This window comes from Balaenoptera musculus, chromosome 2 (assembly GCF_009873245.2).
Source record: "Balaenoptera musculus isolate JJ_BM4_2016_0621 chromosome 2, mBalMus1.pri.v3, whole genome shotgun sequence".
NCBI lineage: Eukaryota > Metazoa > Chordata > Mammalia > Artiodactyla > Balaenopteridae > Balaenoptera > Balaenoptera musculus.
In genome coordinates, this window is record NC_045786.1 from 144,730,372 (window position 1) to 144,753,193 (window position 22,822).

General features: G+C 45.7%; 1 protein-coding gene across 1 annotated transcript in view; it reads right to left on the bottom strand.

Annotated features, from left to right (window-relative positions):
* The window catches only part of MAP3K9 (mitogen-activated protein kinase kinase kinase 9), a 73,854-nt gene extending 70,191 nt beyond the window's left edge, over positions 1 to 3,663 (bottom strand). Inside the window, exon 1 of the mRNA XM_036843171.1 lies at positions 2,897 to 3,663. Within this exon, the coding sequence (XP_036699066.1) occupies positions 2,897 to 3,299 (403 nt within the window). The 5' untranslated portion in view covers positions 3,300 to 3,663. The remainder of the gene's footprint in view (positions 1 to 2,896) is intronic.
* Positions 3,664 to 22,822: the final 19,159 nt, after the last annotated feature.

Consider the following 22,822-nt stretch of genomic DNA (forward strand, 5'->3'; position numbering starts at 1 on the left):
CTGTTTTGATTAAAGTTTGAAACAGAAGTTTCACTTTGAAAAGCAGTATTTGAAAGTAAACTGAACATTATTACTTCACTTTGTGTCTTCTATTCACAATCTAATATCAAAATTCATGTCCCAGAGAGGCAGTTGAAAAAAGTAACTGGGGAAAAGTTGTCAGAGGCTCAATTTCATTCTAAGTCTTTGGAGACAAGGTCAACAATCACCTTTATTTTCTGAGTGACACTAACTGAACCACTGGACACAGCATACAGACCAGAGGCCCCTTATCAGATCACCAACTTCCTTGAGCAAAGCACTGCACTGAAATTATATGTTTACATCACCAATTTCCCTCACGTGTGACTTCTAAGTACCTCCTCATCTTCTCATTTCTTTATCCCCTGGTATTTAACACAGTATCTTTCTTTCACTAGGCACTCTAATTGGTTTTTGACTAGAGTTAAATTTTCTGAGTTATCAAAAATTAATTCCAGTCAAGATCAGAATTCAGTGTGGCTAAATAAAATAACTTAGCAAGACCTTCAAATGCTGTTGTTCAAGTCAATTCTTTCAATAAGTACAAGGTACTTCCTACTTTCTCATCACCTGAGTTTTAGATATCAGAATCTACTCTATCCAAGGTAACTTTTGTTACAGTCAGGGTGAAGTCCTGGGCACCCAATAGAGAAGAAGCTTCTAAAGTGGCTCAGTGTAGACCCTTCTGGCTTTCTGTGCATATGGGTTCTTCCAACCCAAGTCACATTCACTCCTGACTGCTCTGACAGCAGGGAGCATAAGATATTAAAGAAACTCAGCTCCTGGGCTTCCCTGGTGGCGCAGCGGTTGAGAATCTGCCTGCCAATGCAGGAGACACGGGTTCGAGCCCTGGTCTGGGAAGATCCCACATGCCGCGGAGCAGCTGGGCCCGTGCGCCACAACTACTGAGCCTGCGCATCTGGAGCCTGTGCTCCGCAACAAGAGATGCCGCGATAGTGAAAGGCCCGCGCACCGCGATGAAGAGCGGCCCCCGCTCACCGCAACTAGAGAAAGCCCTCGCACAGAAACGAAGACTCAACACAGCAATCAATCAATCAATCAATCAATCAATCAATATTAAAAAAAAAAAAAAAAGAAACTCAGCTCCTGCTCATGAACCTCACAGAGCTCTTCTACTCTGATATTAGCTGTCTCTGGGGGAAAAAAAAAAAAAAAAATCACCAAACCTCACCCACAAAGACCCTCAAAGTCTGACATGTTTAAAACTACACTGTTTTCTAACATGCCAGGCCAACATCTCTTCCAGTATGTGACCAAGTTCATCTTCAACACTATTTGAGACATTATCTGCTAGGACCCTTAGCCTTGATCTTTCCAGCACTAACGCCAAAAAGATGTAACACCTAGAAACAATTTGTCACCTGCAGGTATTATAAAGATTAACTGTAGAAGCAGGAAGTTTTAAACTGAATAAGAGGGAGAGAGAAACAAAGGAAATTAAACATTTGAACATCAATTTGACAATCAAAACACCAATAAAAAAAAGGACAGTAGAAAAACAAGAGGTTATGATTTTGATATTAATAAATGGTATTTAATAAACATCTTAAGATATAATATAATTGTTCAGGTGAAAATAAGTTACAGGACCAGAAAAATAACTGTTACAAATAAAATTTTTAAATTAAATGTTTAAAGTTGGCCCTTGGTAATGATTTTTTTAAATCAGCTAGGAGACAAAGTATACAAAATATGGAATAAATAATGATATAAGTGAATTAACAATACTTTTTTAACAGGAAAGAAATTACAGAAACCCTCAAATACAAAATAGTGTAAACTGCACCGGGAGATATTTACATCTTTCTTCTAAAACCACCTAGCATCACTGATTAAAGGATTCTAACGGCAATTTAACTCCTTTGAAAAAACAAAGAAAATTTCATTTCAGGGTGTGGAAAAGTGGAGCTCCTGGAAAACTAGTGAAAACCAGGACACTAGAAGAAAGGCCCTGGGAGGGACCCCTGGGCATGGTTCCCCTGAGATTTGGCAAATACCAAATATAGGCAAGGATCTAGGGTGAGAAGAAAGGAGAAAATATATTGTCTGGGTGTCAAGGCCCTGGGATTTAGCCACTATACCTTGTGCTCCTGATCTCTCATGGGGGAATGACATACTTTTCCCTTGCTAATCATTTCTCCACTCATCACCTGCCCCTACACACACACACACACACACACACACACACACACACACACACACACACACACACACACACACTCTCTTCTTATAGCACATTATTTGGTGAGACTCCTCAAGGGACCACTTTTGAAATACAAGATTAGGATCCAAGAAATCAACACGGTATTTCAAAGACACTTCAGCCTTGAGTTCACATAGGCTTCCGGGACTTGTGAGCCAGCCCAGCCCTGCAGGAGACACCCCCATCTCCTTTAAAGCAAATGCCTTTCAGGGGCGGGGACAGGCGGTAGAAGAGGTCGGGAAGGTCCCTGATTTGGGGACTAATGTTATGACAGAAACCACCAGCTTGCCTAAAATCCTTCCAGATTGGGGGTGGGGGGGCGGGGAAGTTGGGGCTGGGAAGATTCTCCTGCTGGGGCTTCAAGATGTGGAATCAGGAGCTGCTGCTGAGATGGTCGGGTGAAGGTGAAGAAGCCCAAGCGCCCGAGGTTCCAGGCGAGGCCTGCGGCATGTCTATCTTACTGATTGCACCCACCAAAGCCCCTGCAGCCCGAGCGCGCGCACACACACCCACCCCCAGGTCAATCATTGCCCACCCAAGCTAACCCTCGAGGAGGGCTCCCCTCCCCCTGCGACAACCCCAAGGCCTCCATCATAACCCCACCCCCCCCCGCGCTCCCCGCCGAGCTCCCGGGCCCCGCCTTCGCCTTACACTGAATGGGCGGGTAGCAACTGGGGTCTTCGCCGCCCGGCTGGCAGCGGCTGGAGAAGGCGCTGCGCGGGGTCACGTAGTTGCTGGGGAAGATGCCCACCCGCTGGTTCAGCTGCCCGGTCCACCAGCCCTCGTCGCCGGACACCTGCGAGTCCTTGGACAGCACCTCCACCACGTCGCCCAGCCGCAGGGTCAGCTCGTCCTCGCCCACCGCCTCGTACTCGAACACGGCCGTCCAGTAGGGCAGCGGCGCGTCGGAGCCCAGCTCCCTGGGGACCGCCGCCGCCGCCTCCTCCTCCTCTTCCTCCTCCTCCTCGGCCCCGGCCCCCGCTCCATCCTCCCCCGGCGGGGCTGCAGCGGCGGCGCTCGCCAGGCAGCCGAGAAGCGCTCTGGAGGGCTCCATGGAGCGGCCGATCCATAGGGTGCGGGGCTGCTGCCGCCCGCAGGAGCCGCCGCCGCCTATTGTTCATGCGGCTCCGCAGAGCTGGGGGGACCCCCCTCCCCTGACGGCGGCCGCAGGTAGGGGCCGGGCTGGCTGGGCGGGGAGAGTCGGCTCGCTAGGGCTGGGGCTGGGGCTGGCTCGGCGCGGCGCGGCTACAAGTGCGCGGAGCGCGTAGTGCTCACCGCAGCATGGGGGCGCAGCGGGCCGGAGCCCCCGCCTTCGCGCTCGCCCCCTGGGGCGGCCTGGCCACCTCTGCCGCGGGTACCTGCTCGCGCAGCTGGGGCCCGGTGCCGCCAGCCGGCCGCCGCTCACCGCTCTGCGCCGCGCCCCGCCCCCTGCGCCGTCCGCACGCCCAGGACCACCTGACGCGGACCTGGCTCCGCCCCAGCCCTGCGGACCCGAGGAGGCGGGGCTTCACGGCGCCCGGGCCCGCCCCCGCGCCATCCTGCCTTCCCATTGGCCGTCGCTGACCGGTCCGCTGGTTCCTCCAGCCGCGGTTGGGGCTGCCCCGCCAGCCGCCCGCCCCGCCCCTCTCCACCCCCTGCGCCTACGTCGCCCTCCCCCTCCCACCCCGCCCCAAAGTGCGGGCGCTCTCATTCTCAAACCCCAGGTTGACCCATTTCTCTCTCCCATTGGACCCCCGCATCTCCAACCATTGGTCCAAGGTACCTGTCCGTTTCCTGGGAGAGTTCAACACCGCCCGGCAGGAAGAGGCTGCGGCCTCATTGGGCGCCTGAGGAAGGATGGGCGGATACTCAAAGGTAAAGCCGAGCCCTCATTCAGACCAAAAAGGGTGAAGGAGGCCGTTCGTTCCCTTTGTTTGCCGCTGAGAGGTAGGGATTCCACTGGGCAGCACCTGTGTTCTTCATCCTAAAGTGAGCTTCTGAGAGTGAGCAGAGGAGAAGCGAGCTGGGTTGCGCCCCCCGGTAGAGCTCTTTCTTCCCCAGCTCCTTCTTACCTTTGGATTTTCCCTTCTCTTGGAGCTGCCTCTGCCCTAGTCCTACCAGGTGGATCAGCTTCCACTCCAGTCCGACTGAATTGCACCCCGACTCCTTCCGTAACCTTTCATCTAGTAAGACCTTCAGGCCCACTGGAATGTTCTTTAGAACTCTTAAAACTACAGTTCTCGCCTTTGTGAAGACTGCATACAGCTCGCCCTTTCCTAGGTTCCTGTAAGAAGAAATTCCAATACCGTTGATTTTTAGAATTCAGACGAAAGACCACTTCACTGGAGCGCAAACTGAGGGTGGGAAAGCTGTCGGTGAAGTGGGCTTGGTCTCTCTGAAGAGGTTCAGTTTCTCTACAAATCTTGGAATTTTTTTGCCTGGGGGAATTGCACCTTGGATCACAGTGACTTTAACAGAAATCAGATTAAGAACCAAAGCTGAATATAGATTCAAAACGATACTGCAGTTCATGAGCAAGGCTGACTTTTCCTACATCCTTTTGTTATCCTCCGCTTCTCAAACAGAAAGAAAGGAAGGAAGGAAGGAAGGAAGGAAGGAAGGAAGGAAGAAAAAGAAAGAAAGAAAGAAAGAAAGGAAGGAAGGAAGGAAGGAAGAAAGAGATAGATGGCCCCTAATATTTCTTCTGTGCTTTAATCCTTTCATGGCAATATAGATTTCCAATGAGATGGTTCTCTGACGTTTCAAAACCAGCCCATGCTGAGAGATCTAGCCTGATCTCTACTAAACTTTTCCCCTTCCGTGGTAGGAATAGATCCGATATATTTGGCATTCACTGAGTGTTTTTTGTCTAATTATGTTTGGGGTTAATTGTTAGACACACTGAAGACAGTGGGGCAATTTGGAAGGATAACCAGGGCTGGCATCTCCAGCTTTGCTGCCACCAGCTGCAAGATCTTGGGCAAGTACTTAACCGACTGCTCAACCTTAAAGTGAGGGGATCTTGTAGGCCTGACATTCTGTGGTTTGTACACGAGAATGGCTACACTCATGTGTCCCACATGAGTGTCCCACCCATTTCAGGCCTTGAAGAAGTTAGGGTAGAGTGCCATACCAAAGGTCAACTGCAGTAGGTCTTGAGAAAGAATTTCTGAGTAAATGCCCTAAAAGAGTGTCCAGATTCTTATTGTACATAGGATCAGTGAACTGGAAAAGATATGGATGAGTCTTTGAGTAAACTCCCTAAATTTTGTTCAAAATAAAACTATGGCACTCCCAAGCAGAAGAGAGCAAGTAAGGAGGGGGTAGAGGTATTTCATGTTTTAAAAAAGACCATAAGAAGAAAAGTTTTCTTGATAAAAATTTAATTTGGAGGAAGAAGGAATTTTCCAAAATGATGTAGACACACGGAGAGAAACAAACAGGAAAAAAAAAAAAAAAACACTAAAAAGATATAGAGAAAGATTGTCAGTGGCGATCTCTTTCAAGTGGTAGGATTATGAGTAATTGGGCAATTTTTATTGTCATTTTGCTTATTGATAAGTTTGTATGTTTTATGATACAGTTTTGATCTCTACTTCTCCCCCACCCAGAAGAGAAGAAAAACAATCCTTGATCCCTCTCAGTAGGAAAAGTCTAACTACCCACATAACTTAAATCTTTCATGAAGTGTCATTCACCAAACATTTCAAGAAGTCACTCAGTAAATATTTGTTGAATGGATAAGTGCTAGGAATTCAAATGAGGGAATATCCTTCAGGCTAAAGCTGTCTAGCAGAAGTTGTCTAGCCAGGTTGCATGGAAGAGGCAGAACTAAAGCCAGTCCTGGAAGTGGATGGAGGGGACAGGGAGGAACCTGCATTCAGGATTGAAGGGTGAACATGGACCCACCGCAGAGGTGGGGAAGCCTGAGTAAGCCCAGGGATACAGTAAGAGGATGAGAAAGAACTCTGAAAAGATAGGTTGAGACCAGATTTGTCGAGGGCTTGTAATTACTTGTTTCAGACAAGTAAATATTTCATTGACTATTTGTAATTATTTAATGTCTAGCTTGTTCACCATGAGGGCAGCAGCCCTCTGGTTCTCCACAGTTGTCCCAGCACCTAGAGGGCTCCTGGCACATAATTGGTTCTCAGTACATATTTGTGACTGAATGACTGACTTGAATACCAGGCTGAGAAAAAAAGTCTGCGTTTGGTTTAGCAGGTAAAAGTTTAGCCCTGAAAGCTTTTGAGTAGGGCTGGGAGGTGATCAAATGTTCACCATCTCTGAGGATGAGAATAGATGAGGAATGGATGAGGAGGTGCTTAAGTCGGGCATCCAAAGGTGTATACAGCTTGATTAGTGGAGAATAGGAAGCATGGAAATGGAAATTAATGCAGTGGATAGAAATAACAGAAATACCAGCCCGAGAAGAGGTAAGAGAGCAAAAAGGGAGTGATGGAAAATAAACTTTACTAAATAAAAAAAGGGCAGATTGCAAAAGACTTTGAAAGGCAAGTAGAATTACCAAGATTTCACCACTATTAAGCAAGGGGTGACAAATGTCACCCCAAAAAGAATCATTTTCTCTACCACACTGAAAGGTATAGCATAAGGCAGGGAGAAAATAATAGCAATCGGTGATGCGGCTTGGCAATGGACTTATGTCAGAAGATCATGCTTTCTCCTGGCTCTGTCCTTTGAAATCCATGTGACTTGAGGCAGGGTACCTGTTTGAACCTCAGTTTCCTTATTTTTAAAGAGATGTAAAAATAGAACCTGATTTTTATAGAGGTTTGTAGGATTAAATGAAACAAGTCCTACAAAAGCTCTTAGCATGCTGCCTAGCACCCACTAGATATTCAAGGTATTTATTTTCTTCTTTCCTCTACCCATCACATTCAGAAACACTCAAGGGAAGTAATTAGTTAATTGCACCCTAGGAAACTGCAGAGGCTTCTTGACTGGGAGTTAAACCAGGGTTTTTCCCTTAAAAAAAATAAAAATAAAAAAGGAAGGAAAGAAAAGGGAGAAAGAAGGAGGGAGGGAAGGGAGGGAGGGAGAAAAAAAACAAACAGGCATCATAGACTGATGATTAAAGTTTGGGGCCTTGGCTTTTAACTGAATCGGAATCCATACTCACTGTTTGCAATTAGGCAAGTTAATTCCCTGGTCCCCCCAGCTCCCTCATCTGGAAATTGGGGATAATTATCTCACTGGGCTCCTAGAATGATTAAATGACAGGATGTATATTATGTGCTTAGCACAGAGTCTGTCAAGTAGTAGTAGTTATTGTTATTATTATTATTTGAGCCTAAAGCATGATTTGGTAAATGAATATCACTCTCTCCTCAGGTCTTCTGGGAAGTATTTTAAATAAGTGCTTTGGTGCTAAAATCCCTCAGGCAGAGATGTTAAGCTTTTCCAAGAGTCAGCCCACCCCTCTCACCTCTCACAGTACACCATTTCAGGAGAGGAGCCCTAGTTCCTGATTCATAAACCCCATTTGCAGTAATATGACATTCAGTAAATGTTTTGGACAATGTGTGGTAGGGCTGATAGGACAGAAGTTGGAGCCAAATACTCGGGTCCAAATCATTGTCAATGTCACTGTCATTGTCACTGTGAACAAGGCACTTTATTCCTCTGAGTCTCCATTTCATTTGTTATAGAATGAGGCTGTTTTGAGGATTAGATGAAGTCAGGAGGACTCCCTGCAGTACCTAATACATAATAGGTGCTCATTAAATTGTAAATGTTCTTAACACAATCGATAGTATTTTAATTCCTGTCTTCTGAGAGTTAATGGGGCTTGAAACAACAAAATGGTAAGAAATCTTCCCTCCTTTCTTCTCCCTTTCATCTCCTACAAAAACCTCAGTTCAGAAAACAACTGTACCATGGCAGCTCTTTGTTTATTTTATTTTTTAAGATTTTTTTTTTTGATATGGACCATTGTTAAAGTCTTTATTGAATTTGTTACAATATTGCTTCAGTTTTGTGTTTTGGTTTTTTGGTCACGAGGCAGGTGGGATCTTAGCTCCCCAACCAGGCCTCGAACCCACACCCCCTGCATTGGAAGGGGAAGTTTTAACCACCAGACCGCCAGGAAAGTCCCATGGCAACTGTTTACAATGTCTTATCTCTGGAGACCAAGTTGCATTTTAACAATGAACAGAGTCTTTTAATCAAGGAAAAAAGATCAAAGGTAATTTTTGCTTCTTTCAGCCTGGTTGCAGAGCTAGCCGAGTGGGACGGCTCTCCATGAAATTACACCTCTTATGACCATGCTGGGTCTGCAAGGATTTCATTTAAGCCTTTTAGTCAGGGACCCCAAATAGGTCCAATCAAAAGAGAATTAAAGGGAAGATTATCCGTACAACTGGATTTTTTTTTGTTTGTTTGTTTTTTAATTTATTTATTTTATTATTTATTTTTGGCTGGGTTGGGTCTTTGTTGCTGCACAGGCTTTCTCTAGTTGTGGAGAGCAGAGGCTACTCTTTGTTGCGGTGCGCGGGCTTCTCATTGCTGTGGCTTCTCTTGTTGTGGAGCACAGGCCCTAGGCATGCAGGCTTCAGTAGTTGCAGCACGCGGTCTCAGTAGTTGTGGCTTATGGGCTTAGTTGCTCCGTGACATGTGGGATCTTCCCGGACCAGGGCTCAAACCCGGGTCCCCTGCATTGGCAGGCGGATTCTTAACCACTGCGCCACCAGGGAAGCCCACAATTGGGGTTTTTGAAGAACATGTAATGACTGGGAAAATGATCACATGAAGTGGAAAGGAAAAAAAGATAGAAAACTATCTGTTGTAATCTTAAAAAAATTTAAAAGTAAATTGGATAAATCAAGACAAAGAACTGTATATGTAATATATTTCTAATTTTATGGAATGTATATTTGCATTAATATTATTGAAAGAAATATATCAAAATGTAAACTGGGCTTCCCTGGTGGTGCAGTGGTTAAGAATCCGCCTGCCAATGCAGGGGACACGGATTCAAGCCCTGGTCCAGGAAGATCCCACATGCCACGGAGCAACTAAGCCCATGCGCCACAACTACTGAGCCTGCGCTCTAGAGCCCGTGAGCCACAACTACTGAAGCCCGCATGCCTAGAACCCGTGCTCCACAACAAGAGAAGATCCCCACATGCCACGTAGCCACTAAGCCTGTGCTCCACAACTACTGAGCCTGCGCTCTAGAGCCCGTGAGCCACAGCTGCTGAGCCCGCACGCCACAACCACTAAACCCCGGGCACCTAGAGCCCGTGCTACACAACAAGAGAAGCCACCGCAATGAGAAACCTGTGCACCGAAACGAAGAGTAGCCCCCGCTCGCCACAACAAGAAAAAGCCCGCGTGCAGCAACGAAGACCCAACGCAGCCAAAAATAAATAAATGAATAAATAAATAAATTTTTTAAAATAAATTTATTTATCTTCATCGCGGTGCGCGGGCCTCTCACTATCGTGGCCTCTCTTATTGCGGAGCACAGGCTCCAGACGTGCATGCTCAGTAATTGTGGCTCACGGGCCCAGCCGCTCCGTGGCATGTGGGATCTTCCCAGACCAGGGCTCGAACCCGTGTCCCCTGCATTGGCAGGCAGATTTTCAACCACTGCGCCACCAGGGAAGCCCGCCCATTTTTTTTTTTAATGTGAATAATTATCTCCAGTCTAGATGATTATCTTCAGTCTAGGAGTGATTTTTTTTCTTTGTCCTGTACTATTCAGTATTTTCTACCATTAAAATGTACTGATTTTCTAATCAGAAAAGTATGTTATTATTAATGATCATGAAAAATTTTAAGGATGTGGACACGTGCATAGTATAACAATAAATGAAAAAGTAGTGGAAAAAATCCTTCATACGGTATGATTACAAATGTGTGTGAGTGCGCGCGTGCGTCTGTGTGCATCAAGTGTAGTACCCAAAAATCTCATTATTAGTTATTTCTGAGCTGAGTGGTGGAGTATGGGTAATTTGTATTGCCTTCGTTTTACTTTTATTTTCCATATAGCTAAAATAACCGTGCAATACTATTATAATTAGAATAAAGAACCACGAAATATATATATATTTTTTTGGTAATAATGAAATAGATTTCAAGCTGAAAGCATTATTGCTAGTTAGAGAGATGGTAGAGGAGGGAAAAAAAATAGACCCCGAGGATGACAATAATAATAATAACAATATTGATAATGACTCCTATGAATTGAGGGCACACTGCGAATGCCATCACTGTTTACAATCTTTTTTATTTTTCAGAGTCTTTAATGACTCTTCCAAGCAAACAAAAATTCCTGGAATATAAACAGTCCATTGCTTGCCTATCTTTTCCACCTCCTGGAGGGAACATTCTTGGTTATATGCAGACAGACATGTGGCTAGGTACTTTTAGAACTATTCAGTAATTTAGCTTAGCTGTGTTCTTACTCACCTAATACAGGCATAGACTTCTTTTATTCTTCAGCTTTTCACATCTCCGTCTTTAAATCATGTTGGTGACCAAGACTTAACTGAAACTTCAGCTCACTGTTTCACTTTTGAGATTAATGCCTCCTTATCAGAAAAAAAAAATCAATTTAAAGATTTTTGTTATTTGTTATTTAAATAAACCAGTAAGATCTGATGAATGAGCAACTCTCACAGTTGTTCGTGAAAAATAGATTTTATGAGAGCAGGAGCTGTGTAGTTATGGACGTGGCACAGCAATGCCCTCTTAGAGACCATGGTGGACAACCTCGCCACCGTGTGGTATTGAGGAGTATGGCGGCCATATTTCTCTATTTTTTAATGACATTTTTTTTCTAGTTTTACACTTTTTTTTTAAATAAATTTATTTATTTTTAATTTTTGGCTGCATTGGGTCTTCGTTGCTGTGCGCGGGCTTTCTCTAGTTGCAGCGAGCAGGGGCTACTCTTCGCTGCGGTGCACAGGCTTCTCATTGTGGTGGCTTCTCTTGTTGCAGAGCGTGGGCTCTAGGCGCACGGGCTTCAGTAGTTGTGGCACGCGGGCTCAGTAGTTGTGGCTCACGGGCTCTAGAGTGCAGGCTCAGTAGTTGTGGCGCTCGGGCTTAGTTGCTCCATGGCATGTGGGATCTTCCCAGACCAGGGCTCGAACCCGTGTCCCCTGCATTGGCAGGCGGATTCTTAACCACTGTGCCACCAGGGAAGTCCCTAGTTTTACACTTTAAGTGCTGAAAGTAACCTTTGTGATCACTGGGTGGAGCCTCTTCAGTTGTTGTGGAAACCAGAACCTAGACCATGGATATCACTGGGGCTTGAACCCAAATCTTCAGACCCTCTTCTGACCCTTTCTTGCCACACAATTGCTTCTAGTTCTTCAAGTTCACTCAGGGACTAGCTGCATGTCATTTGCGGGGAAACTTAGCACCGTCTAATGCAATAACTCAATTTTACATCCAAGGAAGCCCAAGCCTAGAGAGGACAAATTACTTGCTAAAGGGTCCACAGCTAATTCTGTGTCCCTTGTTTTTTATTCCATTCATTCATTTACTCACCAAACATTTATGCATGTGTCTACTATGTGACAGGCACTATTCAAGGCACTAGAGATACAATAGTGAACAAAAATAAACAAAAGGCCCTTCATAAATCACATCTTCTAATAGGAGAGACAGACAAATAGAATAAGCAAGTAAAATACACAATATAATATTACAGAGGGATCAGTGTTAAGAAGGGGAAAAAGGCAGTGGAGGGAGAGAGTGGAAGATGAAATGTTAGAAGAGGTTATATTTCAGAGTGGCCAGAGAAGGCCTCCTTAGCAAGGTGACTTTTGAAATAAAGATCTGAAGAAATTGAGGAAACCAACCATACAGATATGGGGGGAGAGCATTCAGGCAGAGGAAACAGCAGTGCAAAGGCCCTGAGGCAGGATCGTACCTGTGTATTGAAGAAAAGAGCAAGGAGGCCAACCTAATGGGTATGAGAGTTCCAGGGTAGCAAGAAGTAGGAGAGGTAATGGGGGGCCAGATCATGGGGTACTTTCCAGTCAAAGGAGGACTTTGGCTTTTACTTTTGTGAACAAAGAAGAACAAAAAGCATTACTCATCACCCAGTTCTATCAGGGTGAAGTCGCAACCCACTGGGGTCTCCCACTCACAGTGTGCCCTGAGAGGAATTCAGAATGCAAAACAAGATGAGGCACTCTGTGCTCAGCATAAATGGGCTGCTAGATAGTAGACACATGTCTCAGGAAAAATTTCAATGACCCCAGATTCTTGCGTCTTCCATACATAGAAAAGCACTAAAGTCGTTAACTTGAGATATCTGTTCTTTGTGACCAGCAACACTCTTCTACCAAGATGCATGCTTGACTGCATGTGTTCCCTAGCCCCAAAAATCTGTATGAAAACTGACTCCCTAATCTGGAGCAGTTCCTCAGAGCTCAGTGGCTGTCTCCCGGGCTATAGTCCTTAGTAAGTCCCTGAATAAAACTGAAACTCAACAACTCTTACGTTGTGTGTTTTGAAGTTGACACTTTGAATGAGATGGGAGCCATTGAAGAGTGTTCAGCAGGGGAGTTGCGTGGTCCGACTTTAACAGGAACACTCAGGCCACTAGTTTCACAATGGGCTGCAGAAACAAGGGCAGGGGCATGAGAGGAGGAGGCTCTTCAATAATCCTGGCAACACATATAACAGCAGGTTAGGCAAGGTGGGTGACAGGAGTGTGGTGAAAGGTGGTCAGAACTGTAAAATATATTTTGAGGGTAGAGCAGCTAGCTTTGCTGGTGGATTGGAAGATGTGGGAAAGAAAGAGGAGTCAAGGACGACACCAAGGTTTTGGGCCTGAGCAACTGAAGCATAACATTGCCATTAATGGAGAACAGAGGGCATCTCAGCAGCTCACTACTAGGCATGCTCAGTGTGAGATCACCGCCCCACCCCCAAGTGGAGATGTCGGGTGGGCAGCTGGTTATGTAGGTCTGGAGTTCAGCCAAGAGCTGTTAAGTAGTAACAGTCCAGTCCAGAGAACATGAACTCCATAAAGTGACTAAGGGCACCATAGAAAACATTCAAGCCCAAATGGTAAAATACTTCCTATTTTAGCATGGAGCTTTCCAGATTTCTACCCCCCCAAAATTTGTTTTATATTTTCATTGAATGAAAGGTTCTTTAAATTCTATAGTGCTTTACAATTTTCAAAAGTTTCACGCAGGGACTTCCCTGGTGGCACAGTGGTTAAGAATCTGCCTGCCAATGCAGGGCACACGGGTTCGAGCCCTGGTCCGGGACGATCCCACATGCCGTGGAGCAACAAAGCCTGTGCTCCACAACTACTGAGCCTGCTCTCTAGAGCCTGTGAGCCACAACTACTGAACCCCGTGCACCTACAGCCTATGCTCCACAACAAGAGAGGCCACCACAATGAGAAGCCCACGCACCGCAAGGAAGAGTAGCCCTCGCTTGCCACAAATAAAGACCGCGCACAGCAACAGAGACCCAACACAGCCAAAAAAAAAAAAATTAATTAATTAATTAAAAAAACAAAAACGATAAGAACCAACTTTGTAAAAAAAAAAAAAAAAGTTTCACGCACATGGTTTCATATAATAACCCCTTTTTCCCCCACCCCTAGATTCCCCCTCCCACCCCCACTGGTAACCACTAGTTTGTTTTCTATATCTGTGAGTCTACTTCTTTTTTGTTTTATTCACTAGTTTGTTGTATTTTTTATTTATTTTTTATTTTTATTTTTGGGGGGGCTGCGTTGGGTCTTTGTTGCTGCGTGCGGGCTTTCCCTAGTTGTGGCGAGTGGGGGCTACTCTTCTTTGCAGTGCACGGGCTTCTCACTGCGGTGGCTTCTCTCACTGTGGAGCACGGGCTCTAGGCGCCCGGGCTTCAGTAGTTGCAACACACAGTCTCAGTAGTTGCAGTGAGCATGGGCTCTAGAGCTCAGGCTCAGTAGTTGTGGCGCACGGGTTTAGTTGCTCCGTGGCACGTGGGATCTTCCCGGACCAGGGCTCGAACCCATGTCCCCTGCACTGGCAGGCGGATTCTTAACCACTGCACTACCAGGGAAGCCCCATTTGTTGTATTTTTTAGATTACACATATAAGTGATATCATACAGTACGTGTCTTTCTATGTCTGACTTATCCAAAGAAACTTTTTAAACGGCTCTGCCTTGCAGAGTCGAAAGCTGTTCACCTTTTGCTCACAGACGTGACGTGAGTCTCGCGACACTGGTCAGGTCTGTGGGATGATGTTTGTGTGTTTTCTAGGTTACAGAATGGAGCCCCGCGTGGGCCAGTGGGAGCCCCAGAGGGTGGCCTGTCAGGCCAGTGGAATGTCAGGGAAATGATCTTGTGCTTCCTGTTGGACTAAAGGTGGCTCGATCCCGATTTGAAGACTTCCCTTCTTTGCTTCTTTGGATTGTGCTGATGCCCAGGTAAGGTGCAATTGCTTGCAGCAGTGTGATCTGTCTCTTTATTATTTTATTACTTGCCCTTAATCCACCCCCTACTCCACACTCCTATAGCTTTATACGTGATGGAATTGACATTCTTTCTTTTGCATCTTGTCGTCTCCTGGGGACAACAGCAAGGGATGGCAGAGTGACTGAGAGCTTATTGAGTACCAGGCAATAGGTTAGGAGTTGATTCACATGCCCTCATTTGGCATACAAGGACAATGCCACTGACCTACCAACTAGGCCACCACTTGTAACAACAACCAACATTTAAACAGCATTTTCAGTTCCAAAAACACTTTTGCATATAGGTGCACTGATTAGGAGTATAGCTTCTAGAACCAGACTGTCTGTGTTTGAATCCCAGTTCTGTTATGACTGGCTGTGTGTTCTAGGACAATTTACTTAACGTGTCTGTTAAACCTCAGTTTCTTCATCTGCACAATGGGGATTTAAAAAATCGTACCTACCTCCTAAAGTGCTTTTCTATAGCTTTATTGCAGTGTAATTGATATACAAAGAACTGCACATACTTAATGTTTTAAATTTGATGAGTTTGGATGTATGTAAACACCCATAATCTGAAGTGGTTTTAAGGATTGAGGTAATGCATGGGCAGCTCTAAGAACTGTGCCTGCAGTCTAGTGAGCCCTCAATAAAGGCAGATAGGATTCTATTACCTCTTTGGGCCCTCAAAAAAAAATTCCTATAAAGCAGGTATTCTTTTTAACCGACTTTGCTAATAAGGAAACTGAGGCTCAGGGAAGCTATTTAATGTGATAACTCAGTAATAAGTAGCAGAAGCCCTAGACCCAGTCACGGGTAACAGCCTTCAATCCCCAAACTTTTCCTACTTGGAATCCATTTCCTCCAGAGGGTTGGTTTTTGTGTTAACTTTCTCACCAAGTCTTCTGGTGTCCGCTGGCTTTGTGAAAGAACACACTGAGATTGGAGGAGAATAACAGCAAAAATAACCTTTCTTGGACACATCAGTGTGTCAGGCCGGTGTCCAGCACTTCTCATGCCTTTCACATTTCATCTTCACCAAAAAACTATGCGCTGCGTACTTTTAATAACCCCTTTGTATATAAACTGGGGCCCAGAGCCATTAAGTTACAGGAGTGGTGTGAGTTGGGGCAGAATCCAAGATCCACCCGTTTATGCACAGGAAGACTTTCAGGTTCCGATATGGGAAGACTTTCAGATCCGGACTGGGGGAGGCAGATTGACTCCCTCCCCCTTATGCTAACCTGTCCCCAGGCCAAGCTGTGACAGCCAAACAGTGACACCTGGGGCAGCCCCACCCACCCTTCAAGCTCAGAGGCTATGCAGGCTCTCAGCCCTCCCAGCCCAGGGCCAGGCCGAACCCCTCCACTTGAGACGCAGTGTAGCCTCCAGTTCAGAGAATCCCTGGTCCAGAGGGTGTCTCCAGGCGCGGAGGATGGACTGAAGATGTCTGTTTGGGGCCAAGGAGAGCGCAGAGGAAGTCTGAGATTTGGACTCAATCCCACGCCCCGTCACCATCCCCATCGCAGGCCTCATCCACCCTCCTGCATCAGGGTTGGCAGTCTGCGTTTATTCCTTGCCTCTTGGCATTTAGATTCCCTTGCTCCTCTTCTGGGCCTCCAGCACGTCATATGTAGAATTTCTCATGGGTAAATGGGACAATTTCCCCACTCAGACGTGAGGCTAGGTGTGGGAGAATAGAAACCTATGGGGGCTTGGCCTGAGCTTAGGTTTTAATGTGAGCAACCTGGTGTTTCTCTCTCTCTATCCTTCCTTCCTTCCCCTTCCTTCCTTCCCCTCCCTCCCTTCCCTCCTTCCTTTCTTCTTCCCCCCACTCTTTCCTTCTTTCCATCCTTCCTTCCTTTTACAGAGAGGGGCAGAACCACAACATACAGCTTGAGCAACCTCCCAGGATCTCCCTACTCCCACCAGAGGCAGCCTGCTTCCTATCCTGGGCGAGCTGGGTTCAGAACAGGCACTTTGCGCACTCCAGGTGTCTTTGGTGTGGGGCGCGGATGTGGCCGGGTGTGACTGTTCTCCCCCTAAGTTAAGCCACTGATCGTAACTTTATGTCCGAGTGCCTATTAATAACTGCAGGCAGCCCACTTGTCCCCTGTCACTCCAGCTGCTCCAACAGTGACCCACTCTCTGCCCTGCCCTCCTCCCTCGTGAGCTACAGCTGGGTCTGCAGACGCCATCTGCTCCACATTCCCCTCTCTCACGTCCCTCATCCTCCATCCCTGTGTTGCTCTCTTCTGGGGCCGTGACACCAGGTCACTAATAGGGGTAAGTGAGAAGGAAAGGAAAGAGGAAAATAAAATAATAACAATTGATTCTGATAAACCCTCCAAACCCTAACATTCTACACCCGGGTTCCTTCCAGTCATTGACTATGAAAATAGCGCTCCTGGGTCTCAGAGTTCACAAGGCCTGTGGTTTGGTTAAGGAGCCTTTCCACTGGGTAGGCTTGCTACAGATGCTGAACCCACTAACAGCCGAGGAAATTTATCTTCCTGTTGGTGAAGCCTTCGGCCCTCCCATTCTGTTTGTTTCTTCCCTGACTCAGCTTCTCTCCTTTTTTATAAACTGCTACCAAGGAAGGACTTGAAATTTGAAGTATAAATAAATAATACCTCAACTATTACCTGAAATGAAGATTTGAAACTTAAAAGGGACCCAAGAAGAGAAGCATCTCAATAGAGAACAAGAGCTCTAGGAGAGTCGGTTCTGGGTTCTATGTCCCCAGTTACTGACTGGAGCATCTCTCACGCACATTGGCAGCGTCAATAACACCAGCCCATTCCTACCTTGGAGCAGAGGATGGCACCAGGTCGTCTCGAGATCTCTTCTAGCTCTGAAGAAACGGAGATGAACAGAGGAATGGGCGCCACCAGCAAGCTGGGAAAAAGGCATCTTAAGAGCCTGTGATTTCAAAGAGCCTTCTGGTTGGGACCCCTGAAATCAGATGGCCAAGTGTGGCCTATGCAGCATAAATATTATGACTCTGACAGTATCTGACAGTAGTGATATCAGCCTCAGGCCCTTTCGTAATTCCATCTCTTCAAAATCATCCTTCACTACTTCCTGCAAACATAACTTCCTCTGCCTAGTGGACTCCTACCTATCCTTGAAGACCTAGCACCAAAGCTCCACACTCTGGGAACACTTTCCTGACTATCCTGAAGACACACAGGAGGTTTCCTCTCTGGGTCACACAGGACTGCCCCGCACTCAGAGCCCTCGCCACTTTGCACTGCCATCTCCTCCTCTCCCTTGACATCAGATCTTTGAGGAAAGAGACTTGGCCTTCATCTTTGCCTGGCACATTCCTGGTTGTCCTACTTTGAATGGAGAGAGATAAGAGTGGTTATATAATGATCTACCGTCATAAAGGGCTTTCCCCTACATTTTCTCATTTAGCCTTCACACAGCCCTGGTGACATGACTTGCCCAGGTCATTTGGTAAATAGTAGAACTGGAAGATTTCACCCAGTTTGGGGACCATCAACCCCAGCTTGTAGGTGTCCCTGAAAGCCTCCTGTCATGTAGGTGAAAAATTCCCCAAAAGTCAGTATTCCCCTCACCTTCCTTCTCCTCTCTCTCCCATCAAGTTCAAATGTCAGACGGCTAAGATAGCCGAAAGGGGTTTTTTTTGGCCGGGCTGAGTGGCATGTGGGATCTTAATTCCCGGACCAGGGACCGAACCCATGCCCCCTGCAATGGAAGCACGGAGTCTTAGCCACTGGACCACCAGGGAATTCCCTAGCTGAAAGTTTTGATAACCTGCCTTCTTTCCCTGCTTGTCTACCTCCTCCGGCAAAGACCCTACCTGAAGAGCAGAAACTGTTCTCCCGGAGGCCACCAGACTTCAGGCCTCTGACGTCAGAGCCCGGGCCCTCTGCTTTAAAGTTGTTGCAGAACCCATCTCTAAGACGGCAACCTAGTGTAAGCCACGATATAATTGGGGGCTCTTGAGGGCTTCTCTGTAATTGCTAAGAATCCTCCACTGGATAGAGAGGAATGATATGTATTCTAGATTCATCATCACAATTCATCAGGTTCTCTTCCTTCTAGCTGTGTGTCCTATAGCAAACTATTCAGTACTCTGGACCTCAGTCTTTTCATCTGTGAAAATAGGAATTGAACTTAATCAATATAAATTAGATGCCACCGTGTACAGAGCCCAGGCTAGGTAGTAGGGCTATAGATCAACAGAATATGGTCTCTGCCCTCAATAAATTAAAGTCAAATGGGAGAGACAGGAATTAAAAAGCAGAACCCACAGCAGAGCAAGCTAAAGTAGATATGGAAGAAAGGCTATTAATACCTGATTTGCCAACCTGATTTGGCAGTTGGGCCAAGAATCAAATGAGATCATGCATATCAAGTATTCTTAAAGCACTGCAAATGTAAGCAAATATGTTATTTGTCTTCTGTAGGAGACACCAGATGTGTTGTCTGCTCAGATCTCTCCTTTTCCAAGAACTGCTCCTATACCCAAATCCACATCATAATGGTGACCCGCCCCCCGCTCCAAGCGCCACTTTGGCCATTTTGGTTGATTGAGCCAGACGCAGACCCCTGGCCCAAGCTGGGCCACATAGCCTCCCTGCTCTAGGTTTGGAGTGGGAATGAAGGTAACTCAGACTCAGTCACCCTGGGCTCTTGATTAGAGCAGATTTAAATTCTGGAGGCACAGACAGCTATTTTCTGACAAGGTGGACTGAAAAATTAAAGAATGCCAAACTGCCACATCTGAATGGAAAAATGGAGCAGATTTAGAGAAGAGTTAAGACAAGGGGCAGAGTCTACCTGGCATTCAGGCCTTAGTTCAGGTCTGTCCCTGGCTGCCAGAAATGGCATCCCAGTAAGGACCATCTTTTGCTAAAGATAGCTCTGATGGCCTTCAATCCCTTGCAACTAAAAGATTTGTCATTAAGCAGTTTCTAAACAAATTCAATTCAGGCTAATGTAGGACAGAAGTCCCTCCCTAGCCCATGTAAGAGCTGTGCCATTCTTTCATTCATTCAGTCAGTCAATTAGTAAATGAATATTATCGAATGCCAACTATTTACAAGATTCATAAGAAGTAGAAGAGAAGTTGGCTGTATATTCTATGATATAAACCAGGCACTGGGTGTCAGCCTTCAGGCCAGCTGGCTCTCAGAGCTCCTGAAATTCCCCAGTTGTGCCCTGGGAGCACTTTGGTGGCACCGTATGCTGCTGTCACTTGCAATTATTCCTGAGAGGCTCTGGAGCCTTGGACACCATGACATTTGTCTGCCCGTCACCCCTCCCCTTCTGGTAGCAGCCACTATACCCCACTCTTACCCCCCCCAACATACACACATACTTTTGGGGAGCTGCCCTACCCCATTCCATGGTCTTTTGGTGAAGCTGTTCATCACAGGACTCCTCCCCTGATCACGGGGTGGACACAGGACCTAAGTGGGCAGTCAGAATCTCTTCCTGGGGAACCTGAATTTTGAGTTGAGACAAATACAGAGAGTCATCTCATAGCGGCACCCCATAAAACAGATTCCCCTGGTGCCCTGCTGAGAGCAGGGCAGCCCACTCCCTGGACTCAGTTGTTGCTTTAAAGCTGTAGCCACTCCAGCATCTGTCACTCAAAAAATAAGTATCTTCTGAACTAAATTGGCCAATCAGTTACTTGCAGTCTAAGAGTCCTGAACTGTCTCCTTTTCAGATCAATGCTCATGGATGAATGAAGAAAAGAGAAGGAAAGTAGAAGAAAGAGGAAAGTTGCCTCAGGTTCCCCACCCAAGCCTACAGCCCAAGCCTTGATCCTATTTTTAAGACCCTTTAATGAGCCTATATTTATCATGAGGTTTTTTTTTTTTTTTTTATGGAAATCTACACAAGTCATTTGGCTGAAGGCTGGAGCTTATTTCAGGAAAGCAACTCTTTCATTTCTCCAAAGCCCCTGTTAGCTCCTCCCGCACCTGTTCTCTCTTCTGTCAAGCCACCTATCACTAATTTCCAGAGCAAAAAGAACCAGGATCCAGATTCCAAAGCAGGTTGTAAGTGATGCTTAGAGAAACAGGTGTGTGATTTTTGTCATAAATTGTCTTAATATAATCTTTCCAGTCAACACAGATGCCTCATGAAAATGCATTTCTTATCTCACAAAGGTTGCCTCCCAAAGTAAGACTCATAGAATCCCCCCAAATAAACCATTAATCCAAGCCCCTCGTTTTACAAATGAGGAAACTAAGGTGCAGAGCAAGTAGCTTGCACACTTGCTAACATGGAGCTAACCAACAGCAGATCCGGGACCAGAATTCAGGTCCTTTCGCCACTAGGTCGGAGTTTTTCCACTATTTCATGCCTCCTCTCACACTACAACTCACTTTCTTTAAATATAAGAATTTCCTTAATCTGTATATATATATATATAAATATTCCATTGGGCGATAAATACTTGACAGAGAATCTGGATACAAAAACCCTAAAGTATGTGCCTCCACTACTAGTCAAGATCCATACTTTATGCAAATTGTCAGTACGGATATAGAATTCAAATTGCACAATTTAATGTACATTCAACTCTTAACTAAATACAATGTAAACAAAGTTACCTGGTACTCAGTTATTATTTTTTTCCACTCCCCAAAGTGAATGGTAGAATTAGAACCAATGAAAGAAAAATGACAAGGAATTTGATTAGGGCAAGACGGGTTTAAGGGGATGCTCAGAGGTGGTGAGTTCTCCATCACAAGAGGTCAAGCAGAGGTCACACAAACAATCATTTGTCAGGGATGTTGGAGAGCGCTGGTTCTCCAACTCTTTCATAAGCACCAGAATCATCCCAAGAGCTTAGAGATTGCTGGGACCCACCCCTGAGTTTCTGATTCAGGGAGTCTGGGATGGGGCTTGAAGCTGTGCATTTCTAACCAGTGCCCAGGTCATGTGATGCTGCTGGTCCAGGACCACACTTTAAGAACCACTGTGGTGGTTAGGATGAGACATTTCACTCCAGCTAAGGTATACAAAGCTAGGTCACATTTCTATTCAATGTCTTATCAGACAGCTTGGGTTCAGTGTTGCCATATGAAACTGGGCTTCTTTCCTGCCTGGGGCTACCTTTGGTGATAGTCGAAATCCTGCACATACCTCTGTGCTCACCTTGAAGCTGGGACAGAGAGAGCCTCCTTGAGGCTGACAGACACCTAAAGTTGCTCGTAATGTAGGATAGGCGGCCAGAGACAGTGTCAAAGCTCACACCTGGACATGACAATCCTCTGAAATCAGTACCATGGGCACTGGAACACACTGTTGATGGTCGTGACAAAGCACCAGTCCTTGCTTGTTCCAAGTGCCTCTCAGAGGGAGAGCCAGAGAATCTGCCATCGCTGCCCATGGGACCACAGTTGAAAAAAAGGACATTTTGCTCAACCCTGTGATCCTTGTCTACACCTGTGAAAGCACACAGCCAACATTTACTAATCTTTCACTCCATATGAAGTATTGTTCTAAGCAAGTAACACGTAGCTCTTATTTAATCCTTTTAACAACACTATAAGGTAGTAATTGGTAGAACTGGGGTTTGCACCCAGGTACTTCAGCTCTACACCCCACACTCTTTTTTTTAATTGAAGTATAGTTGATTTAGAATGTTGTGCTAATTTCTGCTATACAGCAAAGTGATTCAGTTATACATATACATACATTCTTTTTCATATTCTTTTCCAGTATGGTTTATCACAGGATATTGAATATAGTTCCCTGTGCCATACAGTAGGACTTTGTTGTTATCCATTCTATTTATACTAGTTTGCATCTGCTAATCCCAGACTCCCACTCCATCCTCCCCCAACCCATGAAACCACAAATCTGTTCTCTATGTCCACGAGTCTGTTTCTGTTTCATAGATGTGTTCATTTGTGTCATATTTTGGATTCCACATATAAGTGATATCATATGGTATTTGCCTTTCTCTTTCTGACTTATTTCACTTAGTATGATAATTTCTAGCTCCATCCATGTTGCTGCAAATGGCATTATTTCATTCTTTTTTTATGGCTGAGTAATATATATATATATATATATATATATATATCTATAGATAGATATATACCACATATTCTTTATCCACTCATCTGTTGATGGACATTTAGGTTGCTTTCATGTCTTGGC